General features: G+C 54.2%; 1 protein-coding gene across 4 annotated transcripts in view; it reads right to left on the reverse strand.

Annotated features, from left to right (window-relative positions):
* SNX27 (sorting nexin 27) overlaps nucleotides 1-24,623 on the reverse strand; it is a 34,235-nt gene extending 9,612 nt beyond the window's left edge. For all 4 annotated transcript variants that reach the window (XR_013924227.1, XR_013924228.1, XM_080368075.1 and 1 more), the window contains exons 1-8: nucleotides 24,302-24,623; nucleotides 11,973-12,204; nucleotides 8,734-8,926; nucleotides 7,364-7,428; nucleotides 6,413-6,517; nucleotides 5,231-5,309; nucleotides 3,002-3,165; nucleotides 1,665-1,754 (exon numbers count right to left, since the gene is read on the reverse strand). Coding sequence is in view for 2 of the 4 variants with exons in the window: in XM_080368075.1 (XP_080224201.1) it covers nucleotides 1,665-1,754; nucleotides 3,002-3,165; nucleotides 5,231-5,309; nucleotides 6,413-6,517; nucleotides 7,364-7,428; nucleotides 8,734-8,926; nucleotides 11,973-12,204; nucleotides 24,302-24,585 (1,212 nt within the window). In the remaining 2 variants the exon portion in view is untranslated. The remainder of the gene's footprint in view (nucleotides 1-1,664; nucleotides 1,755-3,001; nucleotides 3,166-5,230; nucleotides 5,310-6,412; nucleotides 6,518-7,363; nucleotides 7,429-8,733; nucleotides 8,927-11,972; nucleotides 12,205-24,301) is intronic.
* Between the last annotated feature and the right edge of the window lie 723 nt (nucleotides 24,624-25,346).

Raw genomic sequence — 25,346 nt, forward strand, 5'->3', positions numbered from 1 at the left:
AACCTCTCATTACGTGAGAAAGGTTTACGCAGGGCAGAACTACAACAAAGCCTGGAGTGACTCTTTAACCATGGAACAAGCCACATCCAGACCAGAGGAAGACGCCAAATTCTCAAGTGTGGTGCTCCAGGCAGGACCCTTAATAACATGGGGCGATGTAGAGGATGAAGTACTTTGACTTCACAGGCTCTTTGGGACACAGACATCATCTTCTTGACCTCCTGCCAGACCAGGGCCCTACTACACCTGGTGTATGTCTGTCTGTGTATGTACGTGTGTATATATATATATATACACACACACACACGCTGTGATATATCATTTCCAAAGCTTCAGATCTTTCTTTGGTCATTAGAAAGCCAGCAAGGTGAGCAGAAACAAAAGAACGATGAGACAACCCACAGAAGGAAGCATCTATTTACTGATCTTTACCATGAGTTGATAATTAACCTTCTTGGCTTAGCATTTCAAGCGACCCTTCTGGTGTCCACCCCAAGGTAGTCCCCCAGCAGGGACCTCCAAGAGCTACTGCAGCCACACAGGCTTTGAGGAGGTCCAACCAAACCAGCCAGGCTGCAGAAGGGAATGCCAAGGCCCCTGCTCTTCGACAGCAGCCAAGCTGGCCACAAGAAGGCAGGCGGGGTGCAGCGAGTCAGGGAAAGGGCAGCCTGCATTCATTCCGTACCAGCAGCCCCGAGCAAGCCAGAAAGTTATTTACAAGTCAGAATCTTCTGCTGTTTGATCTTCAAGCCAAGCTTGCGTCAGGCAGATGATCTCAGGGTATCCCCTTCGCTCCCCCAGGTCCAGGCCAGGCAGGCTCATCGAGTCACACCAACCCCCCAAGCATTCGCTGGGCAGAGTGGTAAGAGGCAGGAAATCCCTGACCAGACATGGAGCTCTGGCACAGGATTTGCTATCTGCGAAGACTTCTGCTGGACAAAACACCCCAGAAACTAAGGCACCGAGAGGGCAGCAACTCACATTACGAGCGGGCCAGGACCCACTGCTCCCTCGGCCAGCCCAGCACCACCACCTCGGAGGCAGTCTGGAGCAGAAAGAGACCTTTGCCTCCCAATTACTAGGGAGAAAGAGCCGTCCCCGAAGGGCTGCAGGTGAAGGATTGCTACACCACATGTTAAGCACCTCACCTTTCAACACCAGCAATAACCCACAAGGTTTTATCGCTGCCTCGTTTGGAGCAGAGTCAATGGGTGATCCTGCCAAGGATGAGCCGCCGTTCAAATGCGCCAGGCACATGGGGTGGTTTTGGTTCATGCAGCGGCCGACCCTCGGGCACGCCCCAGCCCTGTGCCTGGCATTCCTGCGTGTTTCACGCCCTGCCAATCCCTCCTGCACTAAGCCCACACCTCATGGCTCTCCAAGGTTACTGCTTTCCAAGAAAGACAGATGTGTTTTTCAAGGCTGTGCGCACAGGAGGGTTTGGGTTGGAAGGGACCTTTGAAGGCCATTAATGCAACCCCCTGCCGTGGGCAGGGACACCGTCCACCAGACCAGGTTGCTCCAAGCCCCATCCAACCCAGCCTTGAACATTTCCAGGGACGGAGCATCCGCAGCCTCCCTGGGCAGCCTGTGCCAGCACCTCCTTTCCAGACACAGCATTCCAAACAGGAAGGAAAGCCAACAGGACAGGTAGGGTAACTCACCATGACCATCTTTCTCTGCTCACACAGCTTCTGTAACTGGTAGGACTTCTCCTCTGCTTTGATGTAGCCTTTCTTGACATCATCAACAGCCTAAAGAGAAAAAGGGAAAGGAAACCCAGGAGGTCAGACTAGAGAGCTCTTCACTGAGTCACAGCGCTGCGCTGGCCCCGGCTGGCCCTGAGGCTGCTTTGAACAGCCACCCAAATTCACAGCCCCAGAAGGTGACCAGTGTCCCCAGAGAGGCAGAGGGATGGAGAGGCTCAAAGAGGTGGTTCTTCACACTCGCTGCTGACTCCTGCCACGAGCCTCTGACCGCCCTGGGGAGCATACAGATGCTTAAGCGTCTAGGCAGACTCTGGAAGAATGTCCCCTGGCAGAGGAGTATGGATCTGGAAATGCTGGTACCTGGAATCCTGCTTCTGCCTTCAGGCTCAGGCAAGGACAGGTCGGTACAACCCTTCCGCTCCAGTCACAGGCACGGCTGCCTGCAGCAGAGCAGTGCTGGCTTTTACCCACTGTGCTGCTGGAGCGCTGGCATGAAAATGTGTTTTTCCTTCAGGGCTGAGGAGGTACACAGCCCCTTCCTTTTGCTCCTCAGCTGCACACCCCAGCAAGGGCTCTTGCCCTTGGCACAAAGCAGCTTGTAAAGCTGCTGGTCAGTAAAGATCCAGTCTTGGCAATCAAAGAATTTGACAACTACTATTTTTATTTTCATTTGTACCAGAGGCCAGTACAGGCTCGGTTCAGAGTGCGCTGGGTTTGAGACAGAGCAAGATTCATCTTACTGAACTCTGCAGATATCTGCCTCTGAGCTGGTCATCCTCGCCTGGCTTTATACAGGTAATGGGAGACCGTGGCTCTTCCTGGACTCAATTCATCCCAGAGAATCTGCATAAAGTCAAATCACGGGCCAAAACGTCCCATCTCCTTAGGGTGAACAGGGACAAGTCTGCTCCCCATCTTCATGGACTTACACATGGAACTGAGGAAAACATAGCTGACCCAAGGAGTGCAGCCTGCCGTGATCCTTTCACCTGGCTCTGGGAAGGCAGCTTCTCACAATGACGACAGCAGGAGTCCTGCCTCCCAGTCCGGTTGCAACTTGGCCACAAGTTCACCACAGCACTGCCAATTCACCCAGCCACAGAATGCTACTCCTTGAAGTCACCCAAGCACGACTGGCCCTCAATTTCACACTCTGTTGCCAGAACACCAAAGGACAGCGGTGTCTGCAGTAGTTCTAGGAGCTGGGCACTTTAAGTCCAGTTAAAAATTGGTGGGCTTGGCTTAAGGTTGGACTCTATGATCTTAAAGGTCTTCAGCTCCTGGGCACCTACCTGATGGAAGAAGTAGGTGACTGCCAGGTCGTTGTCATTGAGAAGAACCTCCTCCTCTGTAGTGAAGAGCCATTTTCGGATGGTCAGGCACGTTCCCGGCACTGCCGAGGTGTAGTTCTGCACGTAGAGCTTGTGGGGGAATTCGTTGGGTGCCAGTTTGCGCACTGGAAAAAGCACAGGACATGAGGTTAGCGCACCGCCGCACGGCATCAGCATCTGTGGCTGGAGCCTGGCTGCCGTACAGAGCAACGTCGGCGATGCCCTTTAGCTCAGCCAGCTGGGATCAGGACCCCGGCTCTGCTCCAAGGCCCCTTCCTATCCTCCCTGGCCAAATCCAGCTTTTTCCCAATACCTGCTCCCACAGCGTCAGACCACACCTGTCCCTTGCAATCGCCTCTAGCGCCCAGGCAGGAATCTGTGTGCGACTGAACCCTCGGCTGTCGGACAGCTCAGCGCGGCTCTCCAGGATCAGCAGAACAGCCTGACCTCATCCCCGGCTGTGCACGGGGAGGTCCACCCTGCCCAAGGCCTTAGGATCACAGTGTCCCGGATCTATGCGCTGTCCTCACAGTGGGGGGGGGCTGGAGAAGGTCCCCTCTGCGCTGGCATGCTGCCACCAGTGCCCAGACAAAACCTGCCGCATTGCTCAGCCAAGCCGCAGCAGCTGGGCCACCAGTGAGACCCTGCCAAGACATCGACGGTGTTCAAATCTGCTTTACCCAGCTATGAGGGACAAAAAAGGCGAGTGCCAGCATGTTTCCTTCATCAGGTAGGGATATGGTCACCATCTCACTGCAGATGGAGCTTAGAGTTTCCAGAGAAATTAAGTGGAGTGTATCCAGACAGGAATAAACATTCACAGCGAACGCCCAGAAAGCGTAAGCCATAAAGGTTAACTGGAGCTTTTACTTTCCAGCGCAGCTTGAGAAGTGTGGCACTCACAGGAACGAGGAATTAATAGCTCCAGTTAAGAGTCTGGCACCATAAAAGCTCCTGCGTGAGACTGTGCCAGCACACTGCAGAGTCCCATCTCCCAGAGCAGGTATTCCCTGCTCGAGGCTCCCTGCACAGCCCTGCTCGGCCTCAGCAATCTCAGGGCACGTCAACCCTCCAGTCCTGCTCTTCCCTCTCTGCTCCGACACACCAGCACCTGGTAACCCTCAAAAAGCGACCACAGACCCTGTCGCAGAGGCAGTTCTGCGATGCCAACAGTTTTATAGGAGACCGGTGATAGCAGCTGCCCCAGAGTCAGCATCTGAATGCAAACCTAGCCTGTTCTGTGAGATGAGTCACTTTAGGAGGGCTTTAAGTAGCTAAAATTTGCCCCAGCTGTTCAGCCAGAATCTTGCGAGGACAAGGAACAGCCTGAGGAAATCTCTTCCTACAAGACACAGTTTGCCCTAACAACAGGACGAGTTTGAGGCATACAGACGACAATCCAGAGATGAAGGTACCCAGCTGGGAATGAGAAATACACTTGGCGTAAAACCCAGCACAGGGAAAAAATACAAACCATGAACCAACCACTACACCCATTTTGTGGTGTGGCCACGACATTTTGGTCTCTCTACAGCTTCAGTGAACCCGACGTGAAGCTGGGCAAAAATCAGAGATTGCTGTGGCCAGGGACCTGAACAGCAGCCAGGAGACCCCAGCATGCACTAGGCTGGAAGGATGGCAATTACTTAAGTGCTGAAATGACTGCCCAGAATCCCACAGTCAAGCCTCAAATACCATTAGGATTTAACCACGGAAGGAGAGATGAAGTGCTAAGATGCAGCTCGCAGCACACAGCCACCCTGGACCTGGATATTGCCCCACACCCACGTGCATACAGACCGAGGGTGCCCTCAGTCTGCTCCCCAGCACCTTCGCTCTGTCCCGAGCCGCTGCCCCCCTCTCCAGAAACTGCCGCGTTGCAGTGACGCTGCCTGCTTTTTCTAAGCTCGCCGGACCCTTTGAACTAAAGTAAAACGCATCTCTCAGTTTAACAAAAAGCTCGTCTCCTTGAACTGCTTAAGAAAGGGAAAGTCAAGCAGCAGCAAAAAAAGCCATCAAACTTGGAGGGCTCCTCATTATCAGAGCCTGCTGTGCCTGCCCCGTTCCTCCCGGGGCTCCTGATTCTGCGAGTCGAGATAAGACCTAAATGAGAGCGCCACCGCGCCCTGCGAGCGCTGCAGAGCTTTCTCCTCGGTTGCTCGTCAGCACCGAGGGGATTAGAAGACTCACCAAAGGAGTGATTGATCACTTCAAACAAGGCGAAGTAGTTTGCGGTAATACTGTCCATTCCAACTTTCGCAGCCACAGCCTAAAGAAGGGGAAAAAGGGGTGAGTGAAACAGGAGCCAGCAGCTGTCCATCCCTCTCTGGGGCAAAGCCAGCTTCATACAGATTATTCCCAAGTATTCCCGAGGTGTTAGTCACCACGGAAACCCTGAATTTTACTCTTCCAGTAAAACCAGACGTTTTCTTAAGCAAGGGCTTAGACTGTCCTGCTTTCACCTTCCTGTAAACTGATCTAGATTTGAAGTGCCACCACGGCTGACAATTAGGTCATTTTTCTTCTGATGCCGCCAGCTTCAGTTCCTAATAGAAGAGGCGTGCACACCCCCCCAGGGAGTTTTCTCCAACAACAGTTCAGTCCTGCACGCTAGTACCACAGTCAAAACTCACAGACCTCGGCGGCAGCGAAGTGAAATTCAATAGGCTGTGTCCCAAACGCACCCTGTGCTGCCAATCCCATCTACCCGCGGGATCCTGCCGTGCGGATCTCAAGCTCCCGAGAGCCTGCTCTTTCGCAACACTCTGTCTCCCTCACCTGCAGCAGCATTTTTAGTTCTCCTTTCGAAAAGAGTCTCCCCTGCACCATCTTATTCCCCCTAATCCACTGACAGCTTCCACTTTCCTCTTGCAGTGCTGGTTGAAGTCAGTTCTCCTTAGTTTTCCACTGAAAGCAGAGGGCCTCCAGCCACCTGCAAACCTGTAACCCGGCGCTGCCCTTAATATCCAACTTGTTGTCCTGCCACGCAGCCACAGGCTCGTGTGCTGGCTGCTGGCAGCTCTTGGATCCAACCCCTCCGCTGCAGCCACTGCGAGCCGTAACACACAATCTGCCCAGCGCTTAGAGCCAGCCACCAGCTTGAAGATATTATCAGTGAAAATTAATTCAGCGATGACTCCGTCCTTGCAGCCAAACCTGCCAGTGAAAGCGCTGCTTCAGCACGGCATAAGGTTAGAGTTTCGCAGCATCCCTGCCCTCCCTGCTACAGCAAAACAACGTCCCTTATGCCCAGCTGTGCTCGAGAGGAAAAGAGAGAAGCAAGCGGGTGCCCACAGGGTCGTGGATGATGTCTGTATCATGTTAAATCTTCCAGTCAAGGCAAAAAAAAAAGCAAAAGAAGCAGCAGCTCACCTGGTACACCTGGTCTGTAGTGCTGTTCTTTTTGACTCTTACTGTCACTGTTGTTATATCTGGTAGTGCTACTCGGAGCTCCACATCTGAGACGCCATTGTAATTCTGAAAGAGGGAAGAAGAGAAGACAGAAATCAGCCTCACACAAACCGAGCCCCAAGCTCTGTGGGCTGTTTATTGCTTCACACTTGCTAATTAACATGGTCACTTCTAACCACCTGCTGCTCTGCAAGCTTCAAGAATCCTGCTCCAGTCTGCACCAGAGAAATTCTGAAAGGAGGAAGATGTGAGCTCTGCTCCGAGACAGGAAGCTGAGCAAACTGCTTCAGACCACGATGGGGGAGGATTTTCCATTCACGGGTTTGCCAGTGAAGAGCAAGAGAAAGCTCCGTGACAGGGCAACTTCATGAACCACAGAAAGGTTGGCAAAAGAAGAGCAGCTGAATGGCAACCAGAAACTCGCTGATGCTGCCTGCAGCTCCAATCTGGGGAAGAAGCACGCTGAACAGGCCGGTGTTCAGAGCGCCCGTTGCCTTTCTGGTTAAAGGCTGACAGATACAAACAGCTCACAAATGCAAAGCTACCAGGGCTGCCACCAGCAGAGAAAACAGCAGGACGGTCAGTGAACGTGGGTGCCTTGCTGGGTCTCCCCTGGCCAGAGCGCCAGGGTACGCAGTGTGGCCTCATGGCTGGTTCTGCTCTGTGCACACCTCTGAGAGCAGCAGCAAAGCTGCTCGTAGCTGCTGCTATGGGGAAAAGGTTTCCCATAATAACAGCGCAATAACAGACAGCAGACTGCAGCCTTGATTTTTTGCCACCATTTTCTATTCAACCAAGCAAGGCTTTGGCAGGGAGTGTCTCTGCTCTCTGATCCAGTTTTACCCAGCATTTACAGCCTCTGTAACAGGGAAGGTCACGCCAGAGCTTCAGTGCCGTCGCCTATGTGCCTACCTCGTCCGACTCCGACAGGAACTCTTGCATGATGTCGCTCTCCCCAATGACACGTATCGAACACACTACAGGACAGAGAGTGCAGGTTAGGGGGGTGCCTGGGGAAGGGGGAGCCCTCCCCTCCCAGGACCGGCCCAAAGGCGACATGGAAGTAACAACTGTCTGTTCTGCGAGTGGCGTGAAACAAGGGCGCTATCTCCAGCCCAGAAAAAGCTTCTCAAAGCAAGTGCTCTCCGGGCTGTGTCAGGTGTCCTGGCATGGAGACTGATCCAGCCTGAATCCCTGACAATAGCAAGCGAACAGCAGTGTTGAGTAACTCGCTGAGATATTCCCTGTGGGTGAAATCCAGGCCCCAGGCACACAGCCAGCAGGAGGTTTAGACTATACTTAAAAGTGGGCAAGAATTTCATAAATAGTATTTTTGCCTCAAAAAAAAAAAAAAGTTATTCCAGAAAGATTGAAAGTGTTTGGGAATTTAGGCCAAGTTCAGCCAATAACATGGACCTGAACCGTTATCGTGTTGCCTCTAGGATGCAGGCAGTCTGCCCCTTCCTCCAGCCAGCTGGTAACCGAGGGTGAAGATGAACAAACTGGGCAAGGCAGCACCGAGATGTCAGTGGGGTGGGGAAAACCTGACCCACGTCCATCTTATGGGAAGAGGCAGCTTCACTCCCAGGTGCTGGGCAAGGGGAGAGGCCGTTAAGCTCACACAAACTAATGGAGCTGCTTCCAGGCAATTAAGAAAATACACAGCATCAGAGGACGAGGGGTCAGTGCTCCCCAAGCCCCATCTACAGCCTCTTCACTGCAAAACGTGGGGCCAGATCTTTTAGCCAGGCACCCTGATGCAGAGGTAAGGTTTTGCATCCCCTTTCCCATCACGGGATCTCAACCGAAAGGAAAGTCCTGCTGCAGGCGTTACGATTGTGATTGAAAAGGACCAAAACGTTCAGCTGTGAGCAAGCTCAGGTTGAGCTGAGCTCCCCTGACGAGAACAGCCTCGAACATGATGTTCTCCCTGCTCCAGAGCTTCCCTCATCTTCCTCCTCCCCATGTTCCCTCATCTCCAAGATCACTGGTGAGCCATACAACACTATAAATAAAAGCTTGTTGTGCGTTAAAAACCTAATTACACATTTTGTTGTTGGAAGTGCACTGCAAGCCAGTAACACACGCATCGTTAAGCTATGGCAAGTCTAAGCTCCCTCTCACCACTTCAGCCATAAAATCTGATCCAGCTACAAATGAGCTTCTTTCCCTCCCAGGTAAACAAATGCCCATGAAGTTCTGGACCACCCATGGAAGGATGTGCCCCGAGGATCTTCTTCCCTGCTTGCAAGGAAGGCAGCATCCAGCTCCCAGCTGAGTACCTTTCTCCAGGTACTCCTCCAGCCCTCGCCGTCGGGCGTCCAGCTGCTGCTCCGACAAAGAGAATGGCCACTTCCCCGGGAGACGCGGAAAAGTGAAGTTGGCAAATTCCCGTTTTAGGTTCTGGTGCAGGATGGCAAACTCCCGGTACCGCTTCGAGCAGAGCTGGCGGCCCGCCATGTAAACATTGTAGACCTGCAGGGAGGAAGAAGAGGGTCACTGGGGTGAGAAAAACCAAATCCAAACTGGCACAGCTTTGCCTTCCCAGACCCATGTAGTGCAAGACAAATTAGGAGGGTTTGAGCTAGAATGAGAAACCAGTATAGAATAGCTAAATATGCCACTGCTTATCCCTGGAGCTGGGGGATGTCCCAGCTACCACCTCCATCCGACAGCAGCAGGACTGGCATGAGTTCCAAGCTCCTTATACTCCAAAAGGAGGGGAAACACATCCAAACCCTTTACAAAAGGTCCTGAGCCCCAGCGCAGCCGTCATGGCATTCACCTGGATCACATCCTGCACACAGGAGGTCCCCAAGATGCACCAAGCCACCACTGGACTGATGCCACAGCAATACCATGCTGACTGCATCAGTTGTTTGCAGTGACAAGAGCCTCATCACCTTCCAGGTGTGCTTGATGCTACTGCTGAATTTCCAGCCCGTTGCAGAATTGAGCCTCATGTCGCAGCCAAAGCCCCAGAGCTCTGGATTCACGTTCACAGCTACTTCTGCTGAGAGGCACAGAGAGCAGGAGGCTTGTGTTTGGGGACAGCCCCTAGCAGCCGTCAGGCACCAACCATGGGGCAGATCCCAGGAGAGAGGCAGCACGAGGCTTGTTAGGATCACCCCTCGTTAACTAGTCTCTTTGCTACACATGCACTCTTCCAGTTTCACTCCGGACACCACTAAGAAAAGAGAACTCTTGGCCCAAATAGGGGAAAACCTGGAGCAGAGTTACAGTCACAGGACACTTCTCAGCACTTTGATGCTCTTCAGGGAATTCCCTTCCCATTCATTAATGAGCTGCCTCCGTTTTTAAGCCAATCTGCTCACTCTCGCAGGCAAGTTAAAACAAGCTCTTATCTAGGCACTGCTAATATGCCCTCAGTGATAAGGAGGTCCCAAATAGCAGCGTTACATTAATTGGCTTCACACGAGGAAAGGGATGCAGCGGGGAGGAGAGCAGGTTCACGCTTTTTCATGTTGCACAAGGGAAGGTTTGCAACCGCAACCTTTCCTCTTGAGGAGCATCACCCTCCACCGCGCTCCCAAAGCCGAAGGGCTGGCAGAGTGCCGGGGTGCAGTCCGGCAGGAGGCATGTGCCAATGATGCATCGAGGGTGGCTTCAGCAGCGTTTAGGAAATTCAAAACCCCAACCTCTCCCCAGACGAGGGTCCGGAGCAGCCCCACCTCGCTCACCCTCCACACCTGCGCTCTAGGTACCCGCCTGACAGCCTTCACAAGGCGAAAGCGCTCCAACAAAACCCCAGCTTCTTCCTTAAAAAGCATGCATTCAGCCCTTCTGGCATCACCTCAAGAGACGGTGCCAGGCTGGGGCTGGATCCAAACAGCAGCACCTACTGTCAGTCTAGAGAGGTGGCTCCCTTTGGCCCCCTCCCTGCACGGCGCTTCTTGAAGAACCTCTGTTTTCTAGGCCCCTTTTTCTCCTGCTCCACACAGGATTCCTGCTGGGGCTGGGAGAGCAGGGCACAGGGAAAGCACACGCTCCCCAGGAGGCTGTGGATCCGCAAGGATCCCATCTGTCCCCTTCAGGGACATGTTGAAGTCACACACTTTGCACAGGAGCCTGACTCTTCCGGCAAGCGGAGCGTTCCTGAACCCTCTCCATCCTTCTTCTCTCACACACACACGCTGCTTCTGCAACACTGATACTGGCTTAGGTCTTCCTTGGGAAAATGCCTCCATCCTCATCCAGGAGAGGAAAAAGTGATGAGCCAGTTTGTCATCTGTCTCCCGGCATTTCGCACTACAGCACAATCACATCCCGAGGGCGACTGCTCCAGCCAAACCTACCTCCCAGTCTGGGAGGGTGAAGGGAGCCAGCATACGGCACACACCTTCCAGCCACGAGTCAAAGCAGCGGTGTAACTAGAACGCCTGATACTCCCCATCTCATCCCAAGTCCCTCCACCTCATCTTCCACCCCCACCAGCGGCCACACAGTTCCCTGGCCCTGCAACAACGGAGACAGCACACCGAGAAGAAGAAACACATGATCTGGACATGGGTAGGACTGCGCTCCTAACAACAAGCAGCTATTTGCAGGGGAAGAATACTGTGCTTGTGGCAGCCTTCCATCTCTACCAGTCGCTGACTGAAACCCGGAGCCAGCTGGGCTTTGGCCGCAGGCTCTGCCGACCCTTGCCGCAGCTCGGACCCCAGGCGTGCTCCCGGAGCAAGCAGCCAGCAGCGAGACGCAGGGTGCTGGAGGACAGGGCCATTGAGACAGTTTGCTGAGCACCATGCAGCCAGGCAAGGAAGCAGAAGAGCTAAGCAAGGCCCGTCTGGTTGAGGAGGTTAAGTACACCCCAAATGCTGCAAGAAGGAGCAGTTCTGCAGATGAATGTCTTTGTTCAGCCCATTCTGGGTCTCTCTCCAAACGTTTCCTTACCAGCCGCAGTCAGCCTCATCCCTGGTGAGCCAGTATTGACCTTAAGCCTCAGGAGGATGCACTCGTGTCAGGTACTTAGAGGACAGATCACCCTGTCTAGGAAAGTGACTGCCAGCCTCCCCAGTAAACGTGAGAAAAGAGGCAGGGAACCCAAAGGAAAGACGTTTTACAGCTATTTCCCACGACACTCCCTAAAGGGAAAAGAAATTCTGGAGATGGGAAGTTATGCTTCAAGACATCTGTTCCCTTTGCTTTTACATCTATCACAGATGTCCTTAACACTTGGTGTAAAACAGGAGATACAAATATGAAAGCTTATACGAACAAAATAATAGCTTCCTACTTAATCTTCACAAGAGATCAAGCTATTCCAGATACATTAATAAAAAGCTTCACAGCACATAGGAAATAGCTGCAAAAGAATAACCAAGTGCAGTAAGAGCGAAGATGGGCAAGCCTAAATAAGACAGTGTCAAAACCAGTAATAAATTAGCATGCCTCCATCCTGAAGACAGAGAGCTAACTTGTCACTAACAGCAAGAAGCGCGTCCGTTCTGGGTGTGGATGCATCCTGTTTCCAGAAAACACTGTCCAAGATTATACTAACCACAAACTTCTCGCTGTTTTGCTCCACATGCTTGTACGTGGGGATGGAGATGGGCACAGCTTGTTTTTCCGTGTAGTCATAGAATGACTGCCCCAAAGAGTCATCGCTTGGATCGAGATTATCTGCCTCGTGGGGAGGCACGGACAACACTGTCAGAATTAACTCCTTCTCTCCTGCGCGAATCAGGTCCACCACTTGCTTGTGTGTTGCTCCTTCGACATTCACCCCATTCCTGCGAAAGAGAAAGCAGAAGAGCCGTAAGCGAGCCAGAGGTGACTGCAGAGCCTTCAAATCGTGCCAGGACGAGCCCAGAGATCCATCACACACTTGCTTCCCTTGAAAATCCCTCCAACCTCAACTGCTCTGGTTGCTCCAGTTCTATTCTGGTTTCAACTTCACTAATTTTTCCTATTGATGATTTCTCATGTTATTAGTTACTGAATTACAGACACAGCCAAAGCTTCTTTCACGCACCCCCTTGAATATTCAAAACAAGTTTTGCAGTTTTTACTATTTCCCAACGTTGTGACATGGTACATTTGTAACCAGAAAGCAAGCCTTTTCCTGCCAGCTAAAGGCAAATGCAAGGAGACCACAGAACTCGGGAAGAAAACACTGGACGCGTAATACATACTACTCTGCTAGGACAAAGCCCACCTCCTGATCCTCTACAGCTCCAAAACATAAGTGGATTTCCCTAAATCTGAATCGAAGCTTCCAGGTGAACAAGAAGGAGAAAGCAGGCAAGGAGGCTCCGAGAGCAAAGGTAAGCTATTTCAGAAGCCAGTGCTCCCATCCACCAAGACACGGCAGCCACAAGCGCACCTGCTTCGGTGCAATGTAAAGGAGATGTGCGTTTGCTTCAGTTACTTTGAGGAATACTGCTCTGCCCTGCCCCAAGCAGCTCAGGAGCACTGCTACAGCGAGTAACACCTTTCTGCTTCCTAAATTGCTCCAACCTGATCACAGGAGCTCCTCCCAGTCATGCCCCAAACCCTCCAGGAGCCCCATGGAAGCTCTGAAGACCCAAGACATACCCAAGCCACCCCTCCGGCACTCCTGAAATTCCTGTGAGCCCTGGGCAGTTAACGATCCCTTGGCTCTTGCTTTGCCCAGAGGATACAGGCCGTGCCTCAGCCAGCGTGGAAAGATGCTGGACCTGTGATTTGATCTCAAAATGAAGAGAGCTGCTAGGTTCTCTTCCAAATCTGGAAAAGGGCAAGCCTGTTTCTCCTCCCGATAAGTGCTAAATTTAGCGTGAGTCTCCATAAACTTGCAGTCAAACAAGCGTCTCTGTGAAGAGTTCGGTATCCAAAACATTCCCTGTATAAACAGGAACAGGCAGAGCTTCACCCACCGCATCCCTACCAGCCAGCCCGGCCACGCTCTCGCAAGGCTGCCGGAGACGACAGGTCCCTTCACCTCTGCCTCCCGAGCAGCTGCCCAGGGCGAGCCTGGAACAAACCAGCAGTCCCTCACAAGGAGTTTCTCACCGCTGCTGAAGCAACCATGCCTCAACCCCGGTTTGCCTTTGCTCGCACCAAGGAATTTCCCCACCAGAAAGTTCAGCTTATTCTTATTCTGCACTGCTGGCTATGGCTGATACCTGATGCGTCAGAGGAGAGCAAGACAAAAGCAGCCTGCACTTCCCCAGCCACAAATCCCACCCATGCAGGGAAAGAAAGGGCTCAAATACTCCCTCTGGCAACGAGCTACTCCTTTCCAGAGCCTGGGAACAGACTGTCATCAGCTCGCCACCAAAGACCCTGGTCACAGAATCACCCCAACTTGCCTTAAATCAAACATGGGATTTAGCTTTCAATCCCCAGCTCTCAAAGGGAAGAGAACAGCTCTTACCGCTTCACACTGATCATTTTTTAATCTAAATTTTTACTTAGAAAAGTCACCCTAGAAAGGTCTGACCTCAGCTTACAAATCTAGATGAGAGATCCCAGGCTCTGAATCAAATTTAAACTCATGCGAGCCAGAGACAGTGCTTGTGCTTTGCCAGCAGTCGGACAAGCAAGCTTCCCCCAGTGGCCACCACCCATGGCTACCAACTCTTAAGAGTTCCTGTATCGCTTCAGGGAAGGGATAACGAAGGAACGCTCGGATGCAGGCTGTGTGTGATAAGGGCACTTGAGGAGCCGTGCACATTTTTTATAGCAAAGAGGCCGTTAAGTTCAGGAAGAGGGGAAAGCCTCTCCCCAGGAGCCAGCTCTGCCCCCAAAGCAGCGAGTCTGGTGCAGAGGGCAGCCCTCGTCACCGAGTCGAGCGATCAGCCGCCAGCATCACCACACTAAAGCCACATTCACGTTCGTTCCACCTGGCCGAAGCTCACATGCTGCTGGCTTATCCCAGACCACTTCCACTCGCCTAGAACGAGCCCTGTCCACAAGGTCGCACCGCCGCTGCCCAGGCAAGATTTTGGGTGGATGGGGATGGAAAGCCAGAGACTGCAGTCGCGCGAGGGCTGCTGCACGGCAGGCCAAACCAGCTCTCCTTCACACATCCCAGTCCTGCCCTGAAGGGACGAGGATAAAGGCAGGGGAGTTTAGTCACCGACCTCGAGCCCACCTCCAGCCACGGCAGGCAGAGCCCCCTCCAGCTGGCAGCGGGGGCTCCTGGCTGACCCAGGCTGCAGGACACGCCGCTTGAGCTCTCCAAAAGTCAAGGCTGGTTTTTCGTCACTCAGCCCCAGCTAGGCTGGAACTTCATCTTAATATTAACTTCCCATCAGCAAAGACCTCAGGCACTGCCCTTTCCCTTCTGCCAGCAGAACGAGAACAAACGTGCTGCTGGCTTCCTCCTCTTCCTCGCCCACACCATCCTCGGCCCCGGGTGACATCTGCTGTCACCCATTTTCTCCCCAAACAGACACCAAACCCTGGGAGGGGGTGAGGACAGGACCTGAGACTCCCAAAATTATGACTGCAATGCATCATTTCATTCACAAAAAAAGCGGTAACACCCACTGCTGTCTCTCCATCGCTCCCAGCAGGTCTTTCTGCGATCAGATGCTGCTGTCACAGCAGCCCTGCTCGCCCCTCTGCTGTGGCGCGGTGGGAAGCAGCAGTCAGTACCGCAGCACGCGGGGCCGGAGGACTCGCACCTTTGCAATAAAGTCACCATAGCAACTCAGGCTGGAATCATCAGCGAGGAACCAGCAAAGAAAGGGAACGGTAAATCACACTACACAGGCAAATCAGGAGCAGCTGGCAAGGCAGAGGAGCACAGCTGAATGACGTGCTGCTTGCGCAGCCATGGACCTGTGGGACCTGAGAGCAGAATGCACTTTTCCCAAGACCACGGGACACTTGGCTACTTTGCTCCTCAAGGTTCTGCCTCCATTTGGAGTTGGAAAAAAGATCCAGGCATTACCTTTACCCTTCCAGGGAGTACACACAATCCCAGGAGAGGGCTGCTGAGCTGACCGCAGGGCCGGGTCCCTCCATACCACACAGAAAGGACATCCAGGTACAGCAGCGGCGGATGACGACCAGACCCAGCATATCCTCCCCTCCACGAAGGAGGTACCGCAGGTGGCACAGGGCTCTCTTCCACGCGGGATGGGAAAAAGAACAGGACTCTGCTCACAGATGCTGCAGGATGGAGACCACAGCCATGTAACCCCCAGCAAGGTCTGCCAGACTTCAGCAGCACTCGAGGAGCAACTTCCCCAACAAATCCCTTCTCTCAGCTGTTCAGCACCAAACGTGGAGGTGGTTAAACCAGGAGCATGAGGTTCTGTCACCCTCCACGGCAGGACAGTGGGCAAGTCTCCTTCCCTTGGTGCCCTGCTTCCTCTTCGCCTCACCAGGGATGCAAGCTGCCTTGCAGGAAGGTTACCGTGGGAGAAGCTCTGAAGTTGGTGGGAAGAGGCGATGCTGGAGCCGTTCAGCGCGCTGTTGGACTGGGCAGTGCAGAGCCTTCTCATGCTCTCCCTCCAGCAGGGGCATCCCCTCCCAAACAGGGCTGCAAGGGGGCTCCCAAACGCTCTCGCCGTCCCCTCCCGGGAGCTGGGAAGAAGCTGTCTTTGTGCTGGTTATAGTCAGTCTAGCTCGAGATTTGCCATGACTAAAAGCTCACGTTGGATGAGCTGAAGACAACGTAACCCCAACAAGCTCATTATCACATCTCTGTCGGCAACCGTCTCGCCGCGGCAGAGGGAACACACACCCCTGTGGCAGCCCACAGTCCGGCACGATGCTGAAGATGCCTGCCAAGACAGGCTGAGACTCCGGACTGTGACCCGAGGCAGTGGCACGCTACACTGCCCATCAACACCGCTGCGAGGGCAGAAACCCTGGCACGCGTGGGGCAGGATCAGGCGCTGCCAGCCTTGGCACTCGCCCGTCGGGGCTCGCCTGGTGCTACAGGCGAAGCTGAGCTCCGGAATTACAGCAGGTTATGTTTAACAAAAGATCTTCAGCCTGTGGTTCGGCAAGCTCCTGCCACAAAAAATACATGCTGGGGGGCAGAGCAGACTGGTGTTTGTTCACCCTAATGAATTTAAAAGCCTCTCTGAGACAGAGTTTCCAAAGCACTAGGCCAAAGATGGTGAGCAGCAGCTGCAGGCTGGCATGGTCCCCTGACTGGAAGGAGGGTGAGCTGCTGAGGCACCCCACTTGCTCCCCCAGGCCTGCTCTCTCCGCCAGCACGGGCAGAAACAGTCTCATTCACCAGCTGCATTTGACCCCAGGAATGCCCATCGGCAAGAACAGGAACGGCTGGCAAACACTGGGAGATCCGGAGGACAAAGCACGCGTTTGACCAAGGAAAATTTCCCATCGTGCCAACGCTAATGAGCAAGATCCCCAAGACAAAGAGCAGAACATTTCACTTCTCCCATTTGTAAGCCAAATGACTCATTTTCTGCAACGACTTCTTAAAATTTCCCAACTATCTGTCTGTCAAGAGATGACAAGGCGATTTACTGCAAGAAAGTCTGCAATAAGCTTCCTGGAGATTAAGACCACAGCCTGTCTTTGTTCAGGCAAAGTACTGACCCAGCTGACAAACCGTCCAGGGAAAGACATCCCAGAAAGTACTCCAGGCATCTTTAAGGCTTTGCCTTTTAGCAGGTGAACACCTCCTGCCATCCCACACTCTCAGCAGCACCAACGCAGCCAGAGCCCGGCTCTGCAGTCAAGGTAAGACCGGCAAAGGTAAAACGAGCACAGCTGCATCGGGCTGGCATCGCACTGCCCTCCCACCTCGGTGCGACAGAACCAGGCTGGCAAGAGCCTTGCCACGTAGATGTGGCCTCAGAAGCAAGGCTGGCAGCAGCTATCCACACCACAACTTCACGCGTCACCTGTCCCAATGGGGACGGTTTGCCAAGTCCTCATCTCCCCCCACCCAGGGCTCCACATCTTCCAGCTCCATCTGGCTCCTGCTCTGCACATCAAGCCCATAAAATTCCAAACGTAATCAAGAAGCTCCCCGCTCCTTGGTTCTTCTGTAGCACACCGGTTCTCGCCAATATTCAGCTGCAGGAGAGATTCAAAGTGCGGTGCTGAGGCAACAGCAGTGGTGACAGACTACTCTCTGCTCTGAGAAGGGCTGATGAAGGAAGAAGAGTGAAGCTGAGATCCAGCAACAAGGGCAGTCACCACTGGGATCAGCAGCCTCCTCGGGAGAGGCTCTGCAAGTAAAGATGAACGGCTAATGAGCTTACCAGACACAGCAGTGCGGGACAGCCTCTCCAGGCTTGCCATAGCTGCAGGAGCAGGCGCTTCGTTTCCCTTCTCAAACCCAGCTGATGCCCACCACCGAAACAGCTCCATGCAATGTCACCAGCAATGCCTGACAGGGTGCGTCTGCAAAGGGGCAGCTGCAGTGCCAGCTCCCTTCCACCATTCCTTGGGAGCACAACGCATTCGCCCGAGCGATCCACAGCAGCTTTAACAGACCCAGCTCCTTGCAGCTTATCCCAGAGGAGCATTAAGTTTCTCTGTTGCACGATACACCCGAGACCATTCAAGCTAAATGGTTTCTCCAACAGGCAGCGTGTTCCAGCCCTGAACCGCTCGGTCCCCAAAGCCAAGCAGCTGTCGGTGCAAGCCCTCCTCACACTGACCATCCTGGGGCTGTTCAGCTGAGGCCGAAGCAGTATTTCTCCATTTGTCATCACCCAAAGGAAGGGAAGCCAGCCTTCCTCTTTTACAGCTGAGCAATCCAGACCCTGTCCAACACTATTCAAAACAGGTTTAAAAACCCAGGAAGACTAACAAATGCAATTCCAGTGACCTTTCCTATTTCTCTGATGTGGGAGAGACCAGAAGGCAGCTGGGATAATTACCATTTTCACTGAAGCCTCTTACAACATTTTAAGGAAGTTTTAATGTGCCTGTGCATATTTACATGCATTGCTCTGGCAAACAGTGTGACTGTCATTCACCCGCTTCAATCATGAGAGCAACGATTCCTTGCAAATTAACACTTCTGAAACACCCTGAAAGACAACAAAGAATGTTAACACTTCAGAAGGTTAAAAACTAAGTATTACTGAAAAGCAAACAAGTAGTGACTCAATAGGTGGAAAGCTATTAGTCTCGCTGAAAAAGGAACAACATTTTGGACACTTCAGAAACCAAATCTTTATCAAATCCACCCTGGAAACTCAGGAGCAGTTAACTGCAATCAGCTTCTACACTGGCAATGGGAGACACGATGCAGGTCAAGGCCTCCTTGGGTTTGCCTTCCCTGAACCATCAGCAAAACCACCCCAAGAAGGGCAGAGACGGACAGAGCTGCCAGACTGCAGGCCTGCCAGCACCGAGCTGGACTGCTTAGGCGTAACCTTTCTGACTGACATCAAAGCAATGATTTTTATCTGTTCTTTTTGTAGACCCAGATTCTTCTCCAGCTCAGTTCAAGCTGCTGACGACCAAGTTCAAGCCCGTGACAGCAGCTTTGTTTTCCCAGCCGTGCTCTTCCACAGAGCTCCAAGCAGCATCAATGAGCCCCCGAGGACTCTGCAGACCACACACTGAAAACCACCGTCACAGGATGCTCCTCCAGAGATGTCTGTGAAAAGCCTGGCAGGGTCTCGCACTCCAGCTCTTCAAAACAGCATCCCAGTCCCACAGCAGCCCGGCACGTGGGCGCTTATGAGGCCTCTCGACCACCTTTTGGTCCGCAGCTTACGTTTTGTGAGCACAGGTTTGACTCTCAGCAAAAAGAAACTCTCCCCTGCCTTGTATTTTGTCCATCGCTGCTTCCTCAGCACTCAAGCTGGTGAACGAGGAAGGGAAACAGTGGGTACAAAATCCAGCCGACACCACACCAGGCACCAATGTCCAACACATCCCCAGCAGCTCTTCCCTGTCAGGAGCCATTTCCACCGAGCCTACAGAGACTGACCCATTTGCTTTGTTATCTTGAGCCGAACAAAGCAGGAGCAGATTGCGTAGGTGGCAGAAATGGGTTTAAATTTCTCCATCTTCAGTCATCGTGCCCATTCCTAGGCACATACAGAGTTCTGTTTAAATAGACTGCAGAAGTGTTAAACCAGGGTAGATAAAAAGGCTCTTGCATTTATCTAATTGTACACTTAATGGAAAACCCAGCACACGAGGGTTCTTCATTTACCCACCGCTGTTATCTCTCAAGAAAGAAGAGATACATTTGCAGTTTTTCACTCAAACAGCCAATGCCAGCCTTACTGAGCACACCCAGCAGAGGCTGAAAGGCGCAATCAGGAGACCTGAATTATTCCCAGTTCTAATCTACAGCCTTAACCAGGAAAATCCACTCCCTGTGCTTCAGCAGCCCTGTTCATAAGCGGGGGACAGATGCTGACCTATGGTAAAATGCTCCAAAAACACACAGAGGAAAGCGAGGGACGAAGCCCGGAAAAGCCGGGGTGAATTCAGGAACGCTGCCGGGAAGACGGTGTGTTTAAGAGGCAGGGGGAGCAAAGACACCGATCAGCTGGCCATCAGAGGGGTTTTAGGTCCGCCAAGGCCACCAGCCATACTCAACACATTTCGTGAGTTCCCACTGCTGCAGCTACAGCCGAACAACAACCCACCTCTGAGGCAGCGAGCGGGCTGTGCACCCCCACACATCTTCCACCTTCGTAACACATCCAGGCGCATAAGACAAAGCTTCCAACACCGATTCAATCCACTTCCTAAATTATCTGAGGTTAAGGACAGGGGCACCCTTAAAGGCTTTGACCAAGGTAAAGCCCGCTGACCATTTTGTATAGTGAATTTTCTGGCCCTGTGTGCAAGCAGCAAAACACTGCGAATAAGCAGAGCATGCGCCTGCTGCCTCCTTTCTACAGACTGTTCCGGACTTATCCAAAGCAAAACCAGCTTTTTCTGTTCCAAGTTGATCACAAAATTAGACTTTAGACCAAGAAGTGATAAAGAGTTTAATCTCACAAAGGAAATACCTTTTACCCCGCACACAGGAACAAGTCAGTCCCACTCAGGTTCAGAAGCAGCAGTCTCTGGTGGGGGTTAATCCATCAAGACCCGTATCGAGGGGTACGACACCTTCCCTTGAAGCAGCCAGTGCTGCGACCGTTTCAGACGCTTCTCTGATGCGGGAACGAATGACGGAGACTGATCCTCTGGTACGGTATCCCCCTTCCCTCGCAATCACACCTAGATCAGACCAGTTTTCCGCTGCGCACAGTTCAGTAATATTGAGAACAAATCCCTTCTTTTATCTGTTCAATTATTTTTGACTGAGCTTCTCTGCAAACAAAGCAAACGCTAGTGAGATTTTCTTCTGTCAAGATTAGTTATGATTGTCATTCAGGGTGATAATCAAGAACTAAATTAGCTTTCATTGTCTGTCTCCAATGCCCTCAACACCCACAAACACACAACCAGCTAAGAAGATTAGAGAGCACACCATAGCTATGTTGTAAAACCAGCCTTCAAAAGCAAGAGGTCTGAGCTAGACGGTAGATACAGGAACGTGATGCAGCGAAGGATGGCAAGGAAGAACTGTGTAGCGGGCACAGGACCCTAAGTAAACTCTTCAGACAACACCTGAAACACCCTTTGATTTTGGATGAGGACTGGGAAGCAGGTTGCGCTCCAGCTCACAGAGAAAAACCACGCTGCTGTTACTGTGGCCGGAGCCCTCAGCTGTGCAGGGACGGGAGGTCTCTGGGTCCTCCAGCACCATGAATCTCCAGAGTGGGCTGGGGAAAAGCCGTGGGGCGACAGACCGCAGCGACAAGAGTTACCACGTGCTAAATAGCCCATTACTCTGCAGCAGCCTCACTAATTCCATCAAGGCCATGCAGAAGCCTCACCTCTCAAGCTTCAAAAAGCCTCTCCACAAAACTCTCTCCCAGGCCAGTTTGCTCCGGGTTGCAGGAGGTAGAAACAAAGTCCCACTTGGGAATAAACAGCCTGTTTGGAGAACACCTACCCTGCACGTGCTCTCGGCACTCAGACACAACGTGAGATCTCCAAAGACACCAAGTGGCCAGCAGTTACTCCTGAAGCCCCACTGCCCAGCTCCAGCCCGGCAGCCCAGCTTTTGGCGAGTTCACCGCCGCTGCTGAACCTGCTGCGGGTCCTGCGGGCAGACGAACCGTGTGCTGGGGCCGGATTGCTGTGCCAGGGAAGCAGCTGCTGCAGCGGATGGGCCCCCATGCCTCCCAGGGAACCCCACCCCCACCATTGTGCGCAGGGTGCTGCTGTGGAAAGGAAGGGAAATCAGAGCTATTTTTGGAGTCTTGTTTTATTGTTTTCTACTCCAACTCACAACCATGCCACAATTTACTTGCAGGAATTGGATTTTAACAGACCCAGGGAGAAGGAGCGTCCTCTTGGCAGAGCATACAGAGACAGCGGGACTTGATGCCGCCACAACATGGCTGGTACCACGTAGTGGTTTTGGGGGCTGATTTATGCAGCCAGGTTAAAAAAAGCAAAGGCTGAGATTGGAAAAGAGCGAGTGGACAAGAAGATACACGGCCAAATTAAAAGCAACTTCTCCCCGGAGATAAGTGACAGATAAAGCAAGAGGAAATCCCCCGTCCTTCCAGCCGCAGTTGCTCCCTGCCCTGCAGAGGGGGAAGCCAGAGGTCCAGAGAGCCACAAGCAAACACCCCTCGTGCCCCCTCGTTAACTGTCGTTATCTGCAGGTCTTAATTCTTTCAAACACCACCGCACGGTTCAGCAACAGACTAAAGGTCAGGCCCTCACCTCGTGCCGGCGACCGAACCCCATTCCAGCGCCAGCCTCAAAACCTACCTCTGATTTCAAACACGGCATTTTAAGTGTTTCCCCACAGCGGGCATAAGGAAGAATTTCAGCTCGGCACCTTGCAACGCATGAAAAATATTTCCCCTTGGTCAATAAGTGCTGTTCTTTCAAGTAGATCCTCCAGGTGCAGAATTCACCCCCTGAATGGTTCTTCTGCACAGAAAAATCAAAGTGTAAAGTATTTGGGTCACACGGGAGAGCACCAAATCCCAACAGCAAGCTTTCTGCAAGGCACGGCCAGCTCTCTAGCCACGGGCTAGTCAGAACAGATCTTCTCTGCTGGGCCCAAACACATGCTGTTGTCCTTCACACACTGCAGCCTGCAAAGACTGGCAGCAAAGCATTCCTGCTGCTATGAAATCCCTGTAATTAATAAGTAATTGAACTCAACCAACTCGGCATGAAGTACAAATACGTAAGGATCAGGAGGTATCGCACAGCTCAGCACGGGCAGAACCAACACCAAGAACCGCAAGACGAAGGGGAACACGCTAAGAAAAATACACCTTGACATGCTGAGGCTACAGAAATCCCTCAAAGAGATTTAACCGATGTCAGTAGTCCACAAACACAGGCTCAAAGTTTAAAGGTTTGTGGATTTGGGTTTGTGTTGTTGGTTTTTTTGAGGGGGGAAGATCAGTTTCAACACAGCTGAAGCATTCCCATGGAAAGATGTTTTCAGGCTCACATTACAATTCTTGCTGTCAAGAATCAGCTACCGCCCAGTGTTGGACAACCAGAGCTCCCAGTGACCGAGAGGAAGAAAAACCAAGCAGCTGGTCCCATCCCTGAGCATGCACGTCCATCTCTGCCGCCTCCCGCAAGGCCACATGGCTGAAAGGCAGGCCACCAACTCCAGAGAACACCCCTGTCTCGTCCCAGAGGTACCTCCCCCCGCCAGGAGGGTCTCTACATTGAAGACCGAGGGTCCCACGGATCAGAGAAGGGTCTGCGCCCTCGCACCCCTCATCCCGGCCCCAGCCAGCTCTCTTGCGAGGGCACCCGTGGGCTCACCCAGCCCAGCTCCTGCAGCCGTGGGCCTCTCCCCCCTCCCGCAGACTTCCTCAGGGTGAGCTCCCCCTTCCTTCCAGCCACCTCCTCTCACATCTCCTAACCTACTTCCCCTCCTTACCAGGGATCTCTCCCGAGAACAGCTTTTCTCTAGGAGCTCAGTGCCTCCCCAGGCAAATTCCCCACTGTGGCCACCCTCTCCCACCAGCTCTTCCCGGCCGGGGAGGCAGATCCCTGGACGTGGCTCCTACAGATAGTCCTGCTGCCTGCGAGCCCTCCCTGCTCTGCCGTCCGAGGGATGGATGCCCCCCAGGAATCACGGTGGGGGAGCACCTCCCCAGGGGCGAGGGGGTGAAGGGGAGCCCACACTCACCCTCCAGGGGAAGGGGCTCTTTCCTGAGGCTGTCACCCACAACCCCACCACACACCCCATGAAGAAGGGGAATCCTTTGAAGACCCCCCTGGAAAACCGAGCGCCTCGCCTTCAAGGAGACGGAGCCTGGCCCCCTCCACCCCAAACCCTCAGCGGGGAAGGCTCCTGCCCACCACTCCCTGGAAGAGGCCCCCTAAAACCCTCGGTGAAAGGGTGCCGGCAGCCCCCACCCCCGCTGTACGAGGGGGTCCCCGGGATGTGAGGCTCCCTCGTGAGGGGTCCCCAAAGCCCCCGCTAAGGGGAGGCCAGGCCCCCCGAGGGCTCCCGGTGAGAGGGCCCCAGCGCAGCCCCCCCAGCCCTCTGGGAGCAAACACCAGGCCTCTCCTCAGGGACCCCCGCAGCAGCGCAGCGGCCTCCCGGGGGGCCCCCCCGAAGCCCCTGGTGAGAGCAGAACAATCCCAGCCCTCAAGCCCCTGCTGGGGTCCAACCACCCACACCAGCCCCCACGTCCCCAACGCAGGGAGGCCTGACCGACCCCCCCCGAGCCCCCAGCGAGGCTCAGCCCCCCCGGGCTGCCCCAGCCCCCTGCGACAGCCCCCCCCAAGGGCTCGGCCCTCCCGCGGCGGCGGGGGTGGCGGCGGGGCGGGGGCGGGCAGCCCCCCAGGCCGGGCAGGGCGGGCGGCGGCCCCCCCCGTACTCACACCTCCAGGATGCGGTCTCCCTTGCGCACCCCGGCGCGGTCGGCGGCCCCGCCGCCCAGCACGGCGCTGACATGCTGCAGCGGGGCGTACAGCTCGCCGTTGATGCTCCGGAGCTGGCCGCCCTCGCTCACTTGACCGCGTACGTTAAAGCCGTAACCGGACTCCGACTTGACGATACGGACGACGCGGGGCCCGCCCGGCCCCGCCGGGGCCCCTTCACCGCCGCCGTTCCGGTGCGGCGCGGCCGCCGAGCGCGGCAGCCCTTCGCCCTCCTCGTCCGCCATCTTGGCGAACAGCACCCGGCCGGCCCGTCACGCGCCCACCCCCGCGCCGGCCGCCGTAGGGCACCGCCCCCCTCCCGGGCGCGGGGCACGCCGGGAAATGTAGTCCCGCCGCCACACCCCCCCGCGCAGGGCACGCCGGGAAGGGTAGTCCGCAGCGAGACCTTCCGGGAGCGGTAGTGCGGCGGTAGACGGGGGGGGGGCGCTGTGCCCGGCGGCGCCGTGGCGTGACGTCACTGCTGTGACGTCACGCGGCACCATAAGGCAACTGGTGGCAGAGAGGGGCCTTACTGCAGGGTGGGGAAGGGCAGTTTGGGGCCAGGCCTCGCTGTGGGCCCTGGGGGTCCACAGGCCTCGCTGCCAGGCCCCAGGGGTGCACAGGCCTCGCTGCCAGCCCCTGAGGGTCTGCAGGCCTCGAGCATCCCGGCCATGAGGGGGACACAGGGCAGGGCAGGAGAAAACCCCTGTCCCCAGGGAGGAGATACGCCACAGCAGGCCCACGCTCTCCGTAGCTCCCTTCTGTCACAGCCACAGCCCTGGCTGACACAGTGGTGGGTGGTAGAGGCCACCGTGTGGAGCGGGAGCACCAAGGAGGCACTGAAACGCCACAGGCTCCGGCCTCAAGCCCAGCTCACACCCCGCCAGTGGGGCTGCTACAAGGCTGCTCTCCAACTGCCTAGGAGGCGCGCTATGGTAGAGATGGAGGAGCTCCAGTTCTGGATCAGAGCGCCACACCTCAACCCAAGCCCAGCTGCCTTCCCACC

Source organism: Falco punctatus, assembly GCF_963210335.1.
Source record: "Falco punctatus genome assembly, chromosome: 18".
NCBI classification, from domain to species: domain Eukaryota; kingdom Metazoa; phylum Chordata; class Aves; order Falconiformes; family Falconidae; genus Falco; species Falco punctatus.